Here is a 16323-nt window from a genome sequence, read left to right on the forward strand (position 1 = left end):
GCGCTTGGTGTCATTGATGGCTCCTATTTTGTTTCCAGGTGATGAACAGACAACAGAATCCCCAAGTCCGTAGTCTTTGTTATGAGAAACACACACACATTTAGCTTTTTACAAACCTATGTTGAAAAAAATTAAAGACATCCTTCAAAACCTTTAAAAGATTAGGACAACTTTCTGAAGAGACATCCCCATGTTTGAGGATATATGATATTTTCTTTTCTGCTTGTCTTAGTACCATAAAGGTAAGCATCTATGGTTGGTAAAGGGGCTGTAACTGGCCCCCAAAGTCTGAAAACCGCCTCCCTCACACACACATCCACACATCTGTGCAGGATGGAGGACTTTTTACAATATTCCATTTCCTGCTGGCAAGTCAAACTGAACTCTGATAGCTGATGTTCCTCTTATTTGCATTTAGGAATACCGCTCAAGGGAAATGCTAGGACCAAACGAGTCAAGGCAAACCAGTTCCGGTGCCCACATTCTCAGACCTCTGGTGCGGGAGCACAGCAGAGAAAGCCAGCCCCAGGAAGGATACAACCCACATAATAGGACTGTTGCCCACAGTATTGGTGTCTGTATCTCAAACCAGATGTTATTTTTCAATATCTTTAACAAGTAAGTTACGAGTGAGTGGTACTCTTTCCCTCATTCTTTGGGACCACGAGTAGAAATGCTTCCCTGTATCCCCTGGAAATGGTGGCCCAGGAACTGAGCACCAGCCAACTCTCCCCAAACTAGCCTGCTGCCAACCTGCTCTTTCTAGGTTTCTGGGTGGAGAGAGGAGCTGTCCATCCATAGGATCTCTTCCTTCATCTCCTGGCCCCTTACCCCCGCCCCCTCCCACCCCGACTCACATCCTTGTTTTCTCTTCCCTTGCTTGATGCACCCACTCTTTCCGCAGCACACTATGCTCATGCTATTTTCCGTCTGAATCACTCCAGCCAGGCAACAGGATCATGGAGGTTCCCTTTGGCCAAGAGGATCCCTGAGACTCCGCAGTGGAAGTTTGAGGCTCCACGCAGTCTGACATGAGCTTCCCTTTCAGTCTTTCACTCTTGCTGACTCCTCCACGGAAGTCCAGCCACGTGGACCTGCCTTAGGTGGCTACAGGGTCTTTCCTGTCTCCTGTCTCTAGGGCTTTGCTCATGTCACTGTCCTGGGTCATTCTCCCTCTCCCAGCTGCTCACCTTTCCCCCCAAACGCATTTGCGTCATTCATCTCCTCTCTCTATCTTTGAGACAATTTCCTCTTCCAAGCAGACTTCCCTGATCCTTTTCTTCTTGGCACTCATCCTACAGGGCTCAGATAAGATGCCACAGGCTCCAAGAAGTCTCTCCAGCCATCCCATTCTGTGCCCCTCCCTGGTGTTACTGTTCCAGGTTTGGTAGCTCTCTTCCCAGTGCTGATCATAAGTCAAAGGTGAACAAAGTCAGACATGAGGTAAAGTGGGGAGGACAGATTTTAACTAATGATATCTTTTGCATCAGGGAGAAGAGACTCATGAACTGAACTCAACTGCAATTTGTACAGAGGTGACCAGACATCTTAAAGGGAGAGTGAGGGAGTAAGGAGGGCTCATAAGAGTCAGCGAGGTGAAAAATTGCAAAAGGCTGGAAGATAGGAGGCTGGCCCTATCTTTAGGTGTTGGTTGGAACGAAAAGTAAATTCTTTCAGCACTCTCGAGTATTTTCAGGTAGACACTTTAAGTGGGGCTGGGGTGATCCTAGGGATGTGGACTTGAGATGTGAGAGACTATGTTAGTGTTTTGCTCAAATCTACAGGCTAAGACTGAGGTCTAGTTGAGAAAGGGCTCAGAGAAGCCTGGCTAAAGTTTGGTCAAGGAGAGACTGTGTCACCTCCCTTCATCCTCCTCTGCTCCTTAGCCTTGTTTCAGTGAAGGCACCGTGTCCAACCAGGGGCCCTAGCCTTAGCCTGGACCATTTGGTACGAGGCCAGCCTTTCTGCAAAACCACCCAATCTTGGTTTGGTGATTCTATTCCTTTTGGAGCTCAGTCTTTCCCTCTTTCCTTCTCTCCCTTTCTTTCTCACTTTGCTCAGTATCCTGATCTTGGCAAAGGGAGGGATAGTGATAGGATGAAGCCACACTCTGGAAGGTAGACCCTTCTAGAGGCTGCTGGCTGACAGAAGTCAGCCAGGAATGCCAGTGCCTGGGGCCAGACTGCTCAGAACCACATCCGGGCCACCTGAGCCAGCTGGGGATTCTGGAAAGCTAGGAAAAACACAACTGTCCCTAAAGCCATCAGCATGGGTCATTTTTTATGATTTCCTCCCCTCCTGGTGGCTTAGAGGATAAAGCATCTGCCCACAATGCGGGAGACCTGGGTTCAATCCCTGGGTAGGGAAGATCCCCTGGAGAAGGAAATGGTAACCCACTCCAGTACTCTTGCCTGGAAAACCCCATGGATGGAGGAGCCTGATAGGCTATAGCCCATGGGGTCGCAAAGAGTCGGACACGACTGAATGACTTCACTTCACTTCACTTCCCCTCCTGGGATGCTTGGCAGGTTATCCCCTGCAGCTATGAGGGTGTGATTTGGAAAGAAACAAAGGCTTCCAGGTGGTTTCCTTTTTAAAGGGCTACTTCTTCTCATCCTTCTATAACGGTTGTATTGATCCCGCAAGGACAAGAGTGCTACAGACAGCTTCTTAACACAGAACGACCTTTTCACATGTCCACTATAAACAAAGTAACCAACAAGTAAGCTCATCCCATCTGGACAGACTCACATAGCAAAAGCTGATAACTAGTTTCATGGACTAGTGGGTTTAAGTCTCAGTCTCACCTCTTGCTAGATGTATTAACTCACTTAGGTTATTAATTTATTTGTTTCTGAGCTGCTGAAAGATGGTAGAAAGACCTGTCTCAATACCTTAGATGTAGAGTCAGCTTCATGAGATTCACCATGTGGGGCCCCATCCTTGGTTTCATGTTTTGACACTGCCATCTTGAAATTCTTACTAATTTTTGAGCAAGGGACACCACATTTCATTTTGCACTGGCATCCACATATCATGTAATCCAGTCTGTCCTGGGGGTTGTTGGGAACTTTAAATGAGACCTCTTAAGATGGCTTAGCCCAAGGCTTGGCCAGAAGCAAGTGTTCAGTGAATGTTAGGGAGGGATGGGCCCGCCCCATGTCACTGGGTGCCTTGGCTCAGAGGAAGCTGGTGGGGGTCAGGCAAGAGAGCCTGGGGAGAGAGGATGGGTCTGGATATCAGGAGACCTGGAATCTGACTCTGATTTGCCAAGTTTCTTGCTCTTCCCAGGCCTGAGCTGCTGTCTGAAACATGGTGCCCAACTTCCCCCAAAGTCAAGCTCTCAGAAGCCTATGGTGGTGATGATATGGTGGTGAGACCCCTTCTGGCCTCCTCAGTACAATGCCTCCAGCTGCCTTTGGAGACAAGGGTGTGGGCTGGGAAGGGGATGGAGGCAGGAGCCAGAGGAGAGCCCAGGTCCTCAGGTGGGCAAAGAGAAATCCCATCCCAAAGAACTCCAGCAGGAAGACCCCTGGCCTGGGTCAAGGGGCCTGGCTTCCAGCTCCATCTCTTTCACTTACATGCTAGAAGACAGGTCATTGGCCTTCAGTTTCCTCTCTGCTACTCACAGGGGGATTAACGCTCCCATTGCTAGCAACAGCTTCCTTTGTGTTGGGTGGACAGTGTGTCTGTGACATGCCCTTTGTGAGTGATTCAGAGGCCATATAGTGTAGTGATACTACCAGCAAGTCAGGGGGCAGAGAGTCTGGTTTAAACCCTGGCTCCACTGGCTATGAAACCTGGAACAAATTACCTAATATCTCCAAGCCTCAAGGTCTTCATCTGTGAAACAGGGATAACTTTTATCTACTTGGCTGCATTGGATCTTAGTTGCAGCATGCAAGATTTTTGCTGCGTCCTGCAGGATCTTCCGTTCCACTGCATGGACTCTCTAGCTGTGGCACGGGGGCTCAGTAGTTGCAGTGTGTAGATTTAGTTGCTATGTGGCATGTGGAATCTTAGGTTCCTAACCAGGGATCAAATCCACATCCGCTGCATTGCAAGGGGAATTCTTAATCATTCGATGACCAGGGAAGTCCCAGACACAGGGATAATTTTAACAATAGTAACTCCTTCCTAGAATTGTTGTGACACACTAGCAGTCCTGTGTGTGAAGGTGGGTCCAAGTTAGAGTCCTGTATGTTAGCTGTGATAAAGATGATTCTGAACATGAAGGTTAAGCCCTACATTCTTCCCCATATATGTGGTTCCATGATGATGAATAGGAGACAAAACATCTCGAGGCAGGTAAATGTCTCCTGAGTGGGTAAGAACAGGAAGGCAGGTAGTGGGGAAGGAAGCCGAGTGTGTGTGCACGTCCAGGCCTGTGGGAGCTGTCTGTGAGCTCTGTGCTTGAGGAGGAGGAGGCCAGGCAAGGATGACCACCTCTCTGGCCTGCAGCTTTTTGTCTGTCAGACAAACGCCTGAAAGAGAAAGTCTCCAAAGGGTCTTGCCGCTTTTTCATTCGGGTGTTCTAGAAGGAAAGAAGGGAGGCTCGACTAAGCAAAACTGGAAGATAATAAAGCCTGCTTTGTGATCCACTCCCAGGCCCCAGATTCCTTCCTGCTCCTTCTTTCAGGTTTTGTTTTCAGGGTAGGAGCGGCCGTCCCTGTATTGTGAGTGAGCACCTGTTCTGTGCTTTCTCAAGGATTTTTGAAAAGTAAGCCTATCTTTTAGGGGAATTGTGAGTAGAGTTTAAGGCAGCAATGGTGGGGTGGGGGAGGTCTGGGGAAAAGGAATCCAGAGAGACTTCTCTGTGCTTCCAGAATCTTCCCAGGAGGAGAGTCATAGCCGGGGCTAGTTTTATGGAATATATAGAGCTCTGGAGCTCAAGCTGCTATTCCCTGTAAGGGTAGAGGGTGCTCTAAAGCCCAGAAATGGAGGGCCCCCAGATCTCCTGTGGTCTGTAGTTTGGGACATGGAGAAGGGGACTGTGGGAGTATCTGGAAAACAGATACCCAAGGCAGGGTCAGATCAACGGCACCTTGTGGCTATGCCAGGGGAAAAGGATTTTTGCTTCTCTCACTCTTGTGCTATCTCTCAAGGATGGCTGTGACCCAGGAGACCCAGGTGGAGGGGTCTTGAAAACAGTCCTTGATTTTCTAGCTGCAGAGAACCGAAGCTGGTGACAGAGGGACCCACACTCGTAGGCCTCCGACCACAGCGGAAGCAGCAAAGCCTATGGAGCCGAGCAGACCTGCTGTGAACGCCAGTTCTGATTCATCTTGTGACCAGAAGCAATCATGTCACCTCCCTAAGTTTCAGTTTCCTCGGGGATTGAAGGAATCTAGCACTACCCACCTCATCGTGTGCATGTGTGCTAAGTCACTTCGGTCATGTCTGATTCTTTGTGACCCCGTGGACTGTAGCCCACCAGGCTCCTCTGTCCATGGGATTCTCCAGGCAAGAATACTGGAGTGGGTTGCCATGCCCTCCTCCAGGAGATTTTCCTGACCCAGGGATGGAACCCATTTCTCCTGTGTCATCCTGCATTGGCAGGTGGGTTTTTTTTTTTACCACTAGAGCCCCCTGGGAGGCCCACCCACCTCATCACATTGCTGTAAAGACCTAATAGGCTAATAACAGGGCCTTAGCACATAACCCACTCCAGTACTCTTGCCTGGAAAATCCCAAGGACGGAGGAGCCTGGTAGGCTGCAGCCCATGGGGTCGCACAGAGTCGGACACGACTGAAGCGACTAAACAGCAGCAGCACATGATGGAGACTGAAAGAAATACTGGTTTATGACCCGGCTACCTGATATCCCAGGAGAGATCCACTACTCATCCTACTGCCCCCTCAACACCTGCCCTCCTTCCCACCCCTGCCCACGGTCCCCCAGACACCCCCTTCCCTAACAAGGTCTCAAACAATTGGTATTTCTGGGTTGTAGGAGGAATTTCTCTTGGCCCAAGAGATTAACAGTCTAGACCTAGGATTCCAGCCCAGAGCCGCCCCCTCCTGGCTGCCTGAGCCATTGAGTTAATTGATTTGCTTCCTCCTAGCTGGGTGCTGAAAGTCTGGCCAGGCCCAGAGCCGTTGGGGAAGGAGGAGAAGCAGCCAAGAGCACCTTTTTCAGTTCACTACAGAAGGGTACCTACCACATACCGCCTCTCAGTTCTGAGACTGTGCCCAACTACACAGACATCATCTGTACACAGACTCTTCACTCAGACCACACTTTCTGAGCCTCCATCCCCACAGAAGCGACACACAGAACAAGCATACATGGAAATGCACAAAGAAACCATCAGGTGACACATACACACAGATAGACTTCCCCTCCACACCCAGAGGCAGGCAGGCACCGGGAACAGGTCAGGCACAGTGTACACACACGCTCCCGATATAAAGCCATAATGATAAGTGTCATATTTACCACTATTGCACTTCCCTTTCACTTTTCACTTTCATGCATTGGAGAAGGAGGTGGCAACCCACTCCAGTGTTCTTGCCTGGAGAATCCCAGGGACGGAGGAGCCTGGTGGGCTTCTGTCTATGGGGTCGCACAGAGTCAGACACGACTGAAGCGACTTAGCAGCAGCAGCAGCAGCAGCACTATGTGCCAGATATTGTTCTAACCTTTTCCAGAGAATAATTCTTACAACTGTAGAGGTAGATATGATTTTTACCCCCCTACCCCATTTTACCAGGGAACATTTCATGCAAAGACGGGCTCGATAAAGGACAGAAATGGTATGGACCTAACAGAAGCAGAAGATATTAAGAAGAGGTGGTAAGAATATACAGAAGAACAGTACAAAAGAGAGCTTCATGACCCAGATAATCACGATGGTGTGATCACTCACCTAGAGCAAGACATCCTGGAATGAGAAGTTAAGTGGGCCTTAGAAAGCATCACTATGAACAAAGCTAGTGGACGTGATGGAATTCCAGTTGAGCTATTTCAAATCCTGAAAGATGATGCTGTGAAAGTTCTGCTAACAAATGCCAGCAAATTTGAAAAACTCAGCAGTGGCAACAGGACTGGAAAAGGTCAGTTTTCATTCCAATCCCAAAGAATGCTCAAACTACTGCACAATTGCACTCTTCTCACACGCTCAACATTCTCGAAGCCAGGCTTCAGCAATACGTGAACTGTGAACTTCCAGACATTCAAGCTGGTTTTAGAAAAGGCAGAGGAACCAGAGATCAAATTGCCAACATCTGCTGGATCATGGAAAAAGCAAGAGAGTTCCAGAAAAACATCTATTTCTGCTTTGTTGACTATGCCAAAGCCTTTGACTGTGTGGATCACAATAAACTGTGGAAAATTCCTCAAGAGATGGGCATACCAGACCACCTGACCTGCCTCTTGAGAAACCTATATGCAGGTCAGGAAGCAACAGTTAGAACTGGACATGGAACAACAGACTGGTTCCAAATAGGAAAAGGAGTACGTCAAGGCTGTATATTGTCACCCTGCTTATTTCACTTATGTGCAGAGTACATCATGAGAAACGCTGGGCTGGAAGAAGCACAAGCTGGAATCAAGATTGCCGGGAGAAATATCAATAACCTCAGATATGCAGATGACACCACTTATGGCAGAAAGTGAAGAACTAAAGAGCCTCTTGATGCAAGTGAAAGAGGAGAGTGAAAAAGTTGGCTTAAGGCTCAACATTCAGAAAACTAAGATCATGGCATCTGGTCCCATCACTTCACGGGAAATAGATGGGGAAACAGTGGAAACAGTGTCAGAATTTATTTTGGGGGGCTCCAAAATCACTGCAGATGGTGACTACAGCCATGAAATTAAAAGACGCTTATTCCTTGGAAGGAAAGTTATGACCAACCTAGATAGCATATTCAAAAGCAAGGCTATGGTTTTTCCAATGGTTATGTATGGATGTGAGAGTTGGACTGTGAAGAAAGTTGATCGCCGAAGAATTGATGCTTTTGAACTGTGGTGTTGGAGAAGACTCTTGAGAGTCTCTTGGACTGCAAGGAGATCCAACCAGTCCAGTCTAAAGGAGATCAGTCCTGGGTGTTCTTTGCAAGGAATGATGCTGAAGCTGAAACTCCAATATTTTGGCCACCTCATGTGAAGAGTTGACTCATTGGAAAAGACCCTGAGGCTGGGAGGGATTGGAGGCAGGAAGAGAAGGGGACGACAGAGGATGAGATGGCTGGATGGCATCACCGACTTGGTGGACATGAGTTTGGGTGAACTCCGGGAGTTGGTGATGGACAGGGAGGCCTGGCGTGCTGTGATTCATGGGGTAGCAAAGAGTCCGACACGACTGAGCGACTTAACTGACTGACCCCATTTTACAGATGAGGAAACTGAAGGTCAGAGAAGTAAATAACATGCCTGCGGTCACAGAGTGGCTGCGGGCAGCCATATACACCCATACCGGCTCCCTCCTTCCTCAACCCCGTTTATTTTCATAGACACGTTATTCAAACGCAGCATTCTTCCCACCCCGACGTGCTCCACATACCCTGAAGGTGAGTGCTGTTCGGGGCGCTAAGTGGCCAAAGACTCAAGAAATGGCATGTGGGCACAGCAGCTGGTAAGCTGTGCTGAAAAACCGGGTAGTGAGAAGACCAGAAGTTACAAAGGCAGCGGCGGTGGTTAAAAGTCTTACAAGCCCGACCGGGCTACCACGTGAAGCGCTCAGCACAGCGCTGGCCGGCGGAGGGGCGCTCGCAGGCCGTGTGGGGATCGTCCTCGGATAGCGAGTTCAGTGTGCGCTGAGGGTCTAGCTCCAGCTCTCAGCAAAGCCTCTCCCTGCGTACTTGACTGCACCCATTTCCCGGCAAGCAGTCCAGAGCGTGAGGCCGACAAGCCTTACGTTTTTAGCAGAAGGGCCGCGGAGCTCCACGGTGCCCTCAGGCCGACATGGGTCGGATCTGAGATTCCCGTGGAGGCATTTTATAAAGCCTAGGAGCCCACCTGCGCCCCACTCAAGTGTACACCAAGTTCTTGGTACACCTTTTAATGGGAAAAACAACAACAGCCACCCTGGTTGGGTAAATGTGATTTATAATTCATGGGCCAGTCTTTGAACCCTTTCAGACAAAACCCACAGCAATTTCTTTGAAAGAAAGAAATGCCTAGACTTTGCTCAGAAGTCGCAGGTTTTCTAAGGAACGACAAGCCACTGCACGGATAGTAAATCACCCTGCGCACCACATTTGTTTCTAATTATTTGCATTGCAGTTCGTTTGTGAAATAAAACAGAAGAGTTTATAAATATCGTTTATTCTAGAAGTGAGACACACATTCGACCCCAGTCTTGTTCCTAGAAGGAGCTGTGCTATTCGAGTGGGGAAAAGAATGAGGGAGTCCGTGTCAAATTACACCCTCGCCCCAAATGCAAGTCAAGGCTGGAGTCTGGATCTGGCGAGGGTCTTCGGATTCTGCGTTCTGATGCTATCCACCTAACGCTCCAACTAGAAGTTTTCTGCAGGCGGATGGGTGGGGAACGTCTAAATAGAGTTTACCCAAACCCTTAACCTCTCTCTCTAGCTTGGACCCTGAGAACAAAGGCGCCTGAGAGAAGAACGCTCACCGCCTGGACGGTGAAGGTCTTGTCCAAACAGACCACCTTCTCCCCAGCTCTCCTCACAAGAGGGAGAATTTTTTGCTGTTGTTAATGAAAGAAAGGAGCATTTAAAAGAGACACCTCCGCCCTTTACTCCCCCAGGTATTCATCACCCTGCTCGAGCACGCCTGGGGAGACCGCCCCGCAAGTATAAGAGGAAGCTAAGAGCTGCAGCGGTCGCGGAGACAGCTCAGCAGTGACGCAAGATCCAGCCGGGATAGCCCGACCCGGGGCCAGAATGAGGATCCTTGTAGGTTTCCGGGGAGGGGGCCGCGCTCCATTGTTCACTCTGGGCCAATCAGGGTTGGCTCATTTCCTTCCAGCCAATCCCCTGTCACTCCCGCCTTCCACCCCACCCCGCCCATCAGCCCCCAAGTCCCTAACACCTCCCCCGCATACCCCGCGGTTCTGGGGAAGCTTCGTGACGCCACAGGTTCCGCCCCCAGCTCCGGCCACGGGCGAGTGCGTGCTGACGTCATGCTGCGTGCGGGCCGGTGCGGAATCGCTCCTTCAACTCCGCGGGGCAGGAGGAGTTAGTTAGCAAAGAGCCGAGGCTGGGCGCACGACCCTCGTCCTTCTGCCCCTGGCCGCACGCTTTGCGCACATCTCTTTTCTGCATGGTGGATATTATTTTTCACTATCCTTTTCTAGGTACTATGGGGGATCATTCCAAGAGTAAGTCTTTCTCTGTATATGTGTGTGGTGTGTGTGTGCGCGCTTAATATGCAATATTTCTAATGCAGAAGAATGTTTAGCGGATTCTACAAGTGGCTTCTATTTGACAGAACACTGAGAGAAAAAATCAAAACGAATAGATTTTCCTGCAGGACCGCTTATCCTTTGGAATCCTGTTGTTTTAGTTTATAATTAAACATTCTTTCTCAAGCCTGCTAGGCTGACCTCGGGCTGTGAAATCTGCTTCTGTTTTGCGCTAGGGCAATAGTTTGATTTAGGGATGTGGGTTGTTTTTTTTTTTTTTTTTGCTTGCTTGTCTTTCGGCCTTTCAAATAAGGAAGATTTCTTTAGCTTAATCTGGGATGTTTAAGCTAAAAAATGTCAAGGAGGATGAGCAGAGACTCTGCTAAAAGCTGATGTGTCTGTGTTGGGATAGGAGGGAGTCGCGGAGAGAGGGAGTGTGCGGACGGAAATGCCGGAACATCACCGTTCAGTATGATGGGGTGGCGTCCGCAGGGCTTAAATGTCTATTTACCCTTTCTTCTCACTTACATCTTAGCTTTTAGTTACAGGAGATATCAATAAAACGCCTGTGTCCAAGTGAGTGTAATACCGTAAAAAAAAAAAAAAAACAAACCCAAACTGAGGAAGGGGTGGGGAGAGACTAAAAGCCTTCACAGATTCAGAAGATTGTGTTTCTTCGTGTTTTGTTTCTTTTTTCGTTTACAATTATCTGGACCTTTGCAAAGCCCATTTCCTTTTTATCTTGTGGTCCCAATTCTTGAAAGAGCGAGCGAGCGGGTTGGGTTGGGGCTGGAGCGGCCTCGGCCGGGGTCCGGGCAGCCAGGCCTGACGCGGGCTCCGCGCCCTTCCCCGGCAGAGAAGCCCGGGACGGCCATGTGCGTGGGCTGCGGGAGTCAGATCCACGATCAGTTTATCCTGCGGGTGTCGCCAGACCTCGAGTGGCACGCCGCCTGCCTCAAGTGCGCCGAGTGCAGCCAGTACCTGGACGAGACGTGCACGTGCTTCGTGAGAGACGGGAAGACCTACTGCAAGCGGGACTACGTCAGGTGAGGCCCGCAAGTGTCCGGGCTGCGCCACTGCCCGCTGGGGCCGGGGCTCGAGAATGGCAGGCCGCCTGCATGCCCCCGCCCCGAACGCGCGCCGCCACTCGTCTCCCGGCCTGGGAACCGCCGAGGGCTGGTCCCCGCAGCCACCCTCGCGACCACAAAGCCTCCTGGGCGCGTGTGCCCTGGGCGGGTAGCAGCGCGGCAGGCGAGGCCGGCCACAGGCCCTATGCTGACAACGCCCGTGCCTTGGGCCCGCAGGCTCTTCGGCATCAAGTGCGCCAAGTGCCAGGTGGGCTTCAGCAGCAGCGATCTGGTGATGCGGGCGCGGGACAGCGTGTACCACATCGAATGTTTCCGCTGCTCAGTGTGCAGCCGCCAGCTGCTGCCCGGAGACGAATTCTCGCTGCGGGAGCACGAGCTGCTCTGCCGCGCCGACCACGGCCTCCTGCTCGAGCGCGCGGCGGCCGGCAGCCCGCGCAGCCCCGGCCCACTTCCCGGCGCCCGCGGCCTGCATCTGCCAGGTAAGCCGGCACTGCGCCGCCAGCTCCGGGGTGCAGTGCACATGTGGGTGTGTGTGTTCTTAGACGGGTGCTTGTGCTCGGACGAAAACTTGTCACTGGGGTGTGTTTCCGTTTGCCAGCATTGCGGGGGTTTCTGGGTGAGTGCAGAACTCTGCTTGGAACGTGACGGAGTGTATGTTCGTGTGTGACCGGGAAAATTGCGTGTGGGTAAACGTGAGCCGGGGTTGTGTGTATGAGTGTTCGGAATTGTGGAGATTTGTGTTCTCAGGAATGTGTGGGACACGGTAGTAGTAGGAGGAGGAAGGTAAATGACACCGGGGCATCTCAAGTGGTGACTCTAAGGACCTCATACTGGGAATTTCAAGCAGTCTGTGTGTTGCCGGAGAGAAAAGACAGGTTTGCCTGGGGGTATGTGTGTAAGGAATACAGTTCCCAGCCTAGAGCTGGGCTCAGCCAGGCAGAAGTCCACCGGCACAGCTCTGAAGGCTCACCAGCCAACAGGGAGTGAAATGTCTGCGTTTTTCTTTTGAGGCCCAGTCTGATGAACAATGTAGCCAAACGTTTCTTGGTGGGAAAGAAGTGGAAGCACACTGGATTCAGGGATAATGGCAAACACCCCAGGGGATGCTCTAGGTCATAATCAGAAGATGGCCAGAGGCTGGTTCTAAGTGTGTGGTGAGCCGGTGGGAATGGTGACTCCAGCTGAGCAGTTACCAGCGAGTAGCTGCAGACCTGAAGCGTCAGTCTGCAGACCAGGCTGAGCCTCTGGGCGTTGTGTGCTCCAAGGGATCGAGCTTTTTGCTGGCCCTCTCTTTAGTATAGAATGAGGACATTGAGTTAGAAGGGCTGTTTGTGAATATTTATCCAGACCTAGAAATGCCTGGAAGGGGATATAATTTGAAACAGTGCGACTTGTATCCAAGGGTAGGTAGACCTGGTTCAGATGGGGGTGTGATGCCAGTGTTGAGTGAACCCTGGTCTCTCCTTTGTTTGTTGAAGGTTTCCGGCCACCGCAATAGGGCCCTAAATAAGTACCTGACTCTACCCAGCCTGGGGTTGAGAGAACCCAAGGCCAAGTGAGGAGAGTGCCAGCGGTTGTGGGCCAGCCGGGAAAACGGCCGCTGGACAGGGAAACTAGAACCTCAAGAAAGGAGATCCTGGGGCCGAAGTCCAAGGGCTGTTAGAAAGGAACTCTTCCAGGTCCGGGAGACCCATTCCTGACCCCAGGCCAGGTCTCAATAACACACGGTCTGGCCCTGTCTGAGCGGCCCCAGAATCAGGGAGACGGTCTCTTCGGGGAGAGGCAGACAGGCCCCCTTGTCCCGATGCAGCGCGGCGCTCGGGCCCCTTCCCCTTCCAGCGTCCCAGGCGCGCCTCCTTCCTCTTCTGAAACTTAGTCCCGCGGAACCCTTGCGGGTATTCCGACGGTCGGGTTAAGCGGAGGAGGCACAGCAGGGTGCAGCCACTTCTGTCCTGCACAGGCCTCGCTCGGAGCTCCCAGGCCCTGCTTGCTCTGCGGGGATCGCGGCGGGGAGCCCGGTGGAGGTACTAGGGAAGGGACGAAAGTGCACATCTTTCTCCGGGTAGGGCGAACAGACAGAAAGGGAGAACAGACAACCAGAAAACTGAAGAAAAGACAACGAGATCGGGCCCCGCGGGGCTCGGCCGCCGCGGGGCAGGGCGCATGGGGAGTGGGTGGCGGCCGCTGGCTCACCTCTCGCTCCCTCGCAGACCCAGGATCCGGCCGGCAGCCCTCGCTGCGCCCGCACGTGCACAAACAGACCGAGAAGACAACCCGCGTGCGAACCGTGCTGAACGAGAAGCAGCTGCACACTCTGCGGACGTGCTACGCCGCCAACCCGCGGCCCGACGCGCTCATGAAGGAGCAGCTGGTGGAGATGACCGGCCTGAGCCCGCGGGTCATCCGCGTCTGGTTCCAGAACAAGCGGTGCAAGGACAAGAAGAAATCCATCCTCATGAAACAACTGCAGCAGCAGCAGCACAACGACAAGACGGTGAGCGTCGGGGAGCTGGAGGTCGGGTCGGGGAGCTGGAGGTCGGGTCGGGGAGCTGGAGGTCGGGTCGGGTGGAGCTTTGGGTTCGCGCGCCGCATCGCTCCCTTTTCTGGGCCGGCTCTCGGGAGATCCAGGGCGGAACTGTTTCCTCCAAATAGCGTGTCTTTGTGCTTTCAGAGCGAGGCTTACCTTGGGGTTGGAAGGCACCTTAATTATTGTATCTGAGGTCAGGTCTTCCCCAGACCCAGCGGTAGATCGGAGTTGGGGTCGGGGGCTCAGTTCGGAGCCCAAGGCAGCCTGGTTTTGAGCTCCAGCATGTAGGGGCGGGTTGTGTCGATCTCAGCGGGACTCAGTTTGAACACTTTCCCTCTGCAAACCCGGAGAGGGGGTGGAATGCAGCCCTCGCGTTTTGTTCCCTTGCGGTGTTGGCTTCCAGCACTGACTGGCCCGTGGTGGCTGTTTTGGGGCCCGGGGTGTCTTCCAGTGGAGAAGGCAGGCTCACTCGGCTGCTGCGGACAAGTGCATGCCTCCCCAAACAGTTTCAGGCTCCAAATCATGTGCCAGGGCCTGGGGTCCCGGTCTCAAAGGTGGCGGGAAACGCAAGACCTAATTCTTCTGCCTCCCCTCTTCTGCTTGTTCCGCAGAGTCTCCAGGGACTGACCGGGACGCCCCTGGTGGCAGGCAGCCCCATCCGCCACGAGAGCGCGGTGCAGGGCAGTGCAGTCGAGGTGCAGACGTACCAGCCGCCGTGGAAAGCGCTCAGCGAGTTCGCACTCCAGAGTGACCTGGATCAACCCGCCTTCCAGCAGCTGGTGAGGACCTGCTCTACCCGCCCGGACGGCTGGACTCCGGGGGAGGTGGGGTGGATTTAGTCACTTAACCAAGGTGGGAAGGGGTGGGGGGCTTTCAGGGGAACAGGGGCTGGGAGAAGGGGGAGGTTGGTAGCTGTAACCGCACCCGGCCCATAATTGGTTCTAAACCAGGTCTCCCTGGATTAAAGCACCGGGAGGAGAGGTCGAGGGATTAACCCACCCGTGCCCCCACCCGCCCTAATACTCCTGCCTGGGGGCCGGGCGACTTCTCCAAGGGCACGCTCCCACCCGAAGACTTGTCCCAAGGATACCTTAGGGAGCTGGCGGCCCGGGAAAACCAGCTCGGGCACGTCTTCACCCGCTCCTTGCCGGTGTCTCCCATGCCCCAGGTCTCCTTTTCTGAGTCCGGCTCCCTAGGCAACTCCTCCGGCAGCGACGTGACCTCTCTGTCCTCGCAGCTCCCGGACACCCCCAACAGCATGGTGCCGAGTCCCGTGGAGACGTGAGGGGGGGACCCTTCCCCGCCAGCCCGCGGACCTCGCATGCTCCCTGCATGAGACTCACCCATGCTCAGGCCATACCAGCTCCGAAAACTCTCTCGCCTTTGTAACTATGATTGTTGTTATTTAAAGAGAGAAAGGACTGAGAGAGGAGGTCGGGACAGCCAAAATCGCCTGGACGCAACCTGCTTTCACCAGACTGGAGAGCCCCGCTCCGAGGACTTTTATTTTTACAAAACCAGAATTTGGGTTGACTAGCGTTAGCTCTGCCCTCTCCTCTCCCTCGGTCCGCGGCGCCCCCAGTCCACGTACCCACCGGTGCGTGGAGCTCGCGCGGGGTAGGTCCCGCGCCCGCCAAGCCTCGCGCTCGCCCGCGCGGACCATGGCTCCTGCCCCGGCCCGGCCCCGCGCTTCCTGGTGGCTTCGCCCGCTCTCCAGCGGGGAAGAGGACGGGGGCAATCCAAAGGAACAGACACTCAATCCCCCAAAGCGCATGATTGCCGGAAAAAAGTAGAAACGAGACTTTCCTTGAAAATGTTTTAAATTATCAGTCGACGGAGGACAGAGTGTGTGAGCCTTTGCCGAACAAAACGTAAGTTATTGTTATTTATTGTGAGGACAGCCAGTTCATAGTGGGACAAATATTTTGATCTTAATAAAAAAGAAATAATAACCCTATGTGATGCTGCTCCTGTGTGCTGTTGGTGCAGCGGGAGGGCTCGACGAAAGCAGGTTGCAGCTTGGAGCTTCTTTCAACGAAAATGACACTCGGCCCAGGGCCCACGGCGCGTGCCCGCGCCTCGCGCACCGCCGGCCCGCGTGCTCCCGCGCCGCCCGGGGGCGGGCCCGGCGGGGATTGGGCGTCGCGAGGGGGGCGGGGCTGGGTGTCTGCGCTCCGTGCGCCCCTTGCGGCCCCGCCAGGCCTGCGAAGCGCTCCAGCGCCCAGGCTCTCCGAAAGCCGGCGCGCCCCCTGCTCTTTCCTTGTCCCTGGCGTTTCGCCGCAGAAGCCCGCGGGGCAGCGGGGTGACTGTTCGGCCGGGAAACCTGAGATGATCCAGTTGTCGACTGTTCCGATTGTTGGGGCGAGCGGTTCCGTCTCAACCTTGCCTTAGCTCCCGG

The 16323-nt window shown here is 53.1% G+C and overlaps 1 protein-coding gene across 1 annotated transcript; it reads left to right on the top strand.

Annotated features, from left to right (window-relative positions):
* The first annotated feature begins 10071 nt into the window (after positions 1 to 10071).
* Positions 10072 to 15882, top strand: ISL2 (ISL LIM homeobox 2). The gene is made up of 6 exons (XM_004017828.6): positions 10072 to 10286; positions 11167 to 11356; positions 11615 to 11877; positions 13609 to 13892; positions 14537 to 14704; positions 15094 to 15882. Exons 1-6 carry the CDS (start codon positions 10229 to 10231, stop codon positions 15208 to 15210), a joined length of 1080 nt encoding a protein of 359 aa, XP_004017877.2. The 5' UTR covers positions 10072 to 10228; the 3' UTR covers positions 15211 to 15882.
* The last annotated feature ends 441 nt before the right edge of the window (positions 15883 to 16323 follow it).

Source organism: Ovis aries, chromosome 18 (assembly GCF_016772045.2).
Source record: "Ovis aries strain OAR_USU_Benz2616 breed Rambouillet chromosome 18, ARS-UI_Ramb_v3.0, whole genome shotgun sequence".
In the NCBI taxonomy this organism is placed as follows: Eukaryota; Metazoa; Chordata; class Mammalia; order Artiodactyla; family Bovidae; genus Ovis; species Ovis aries.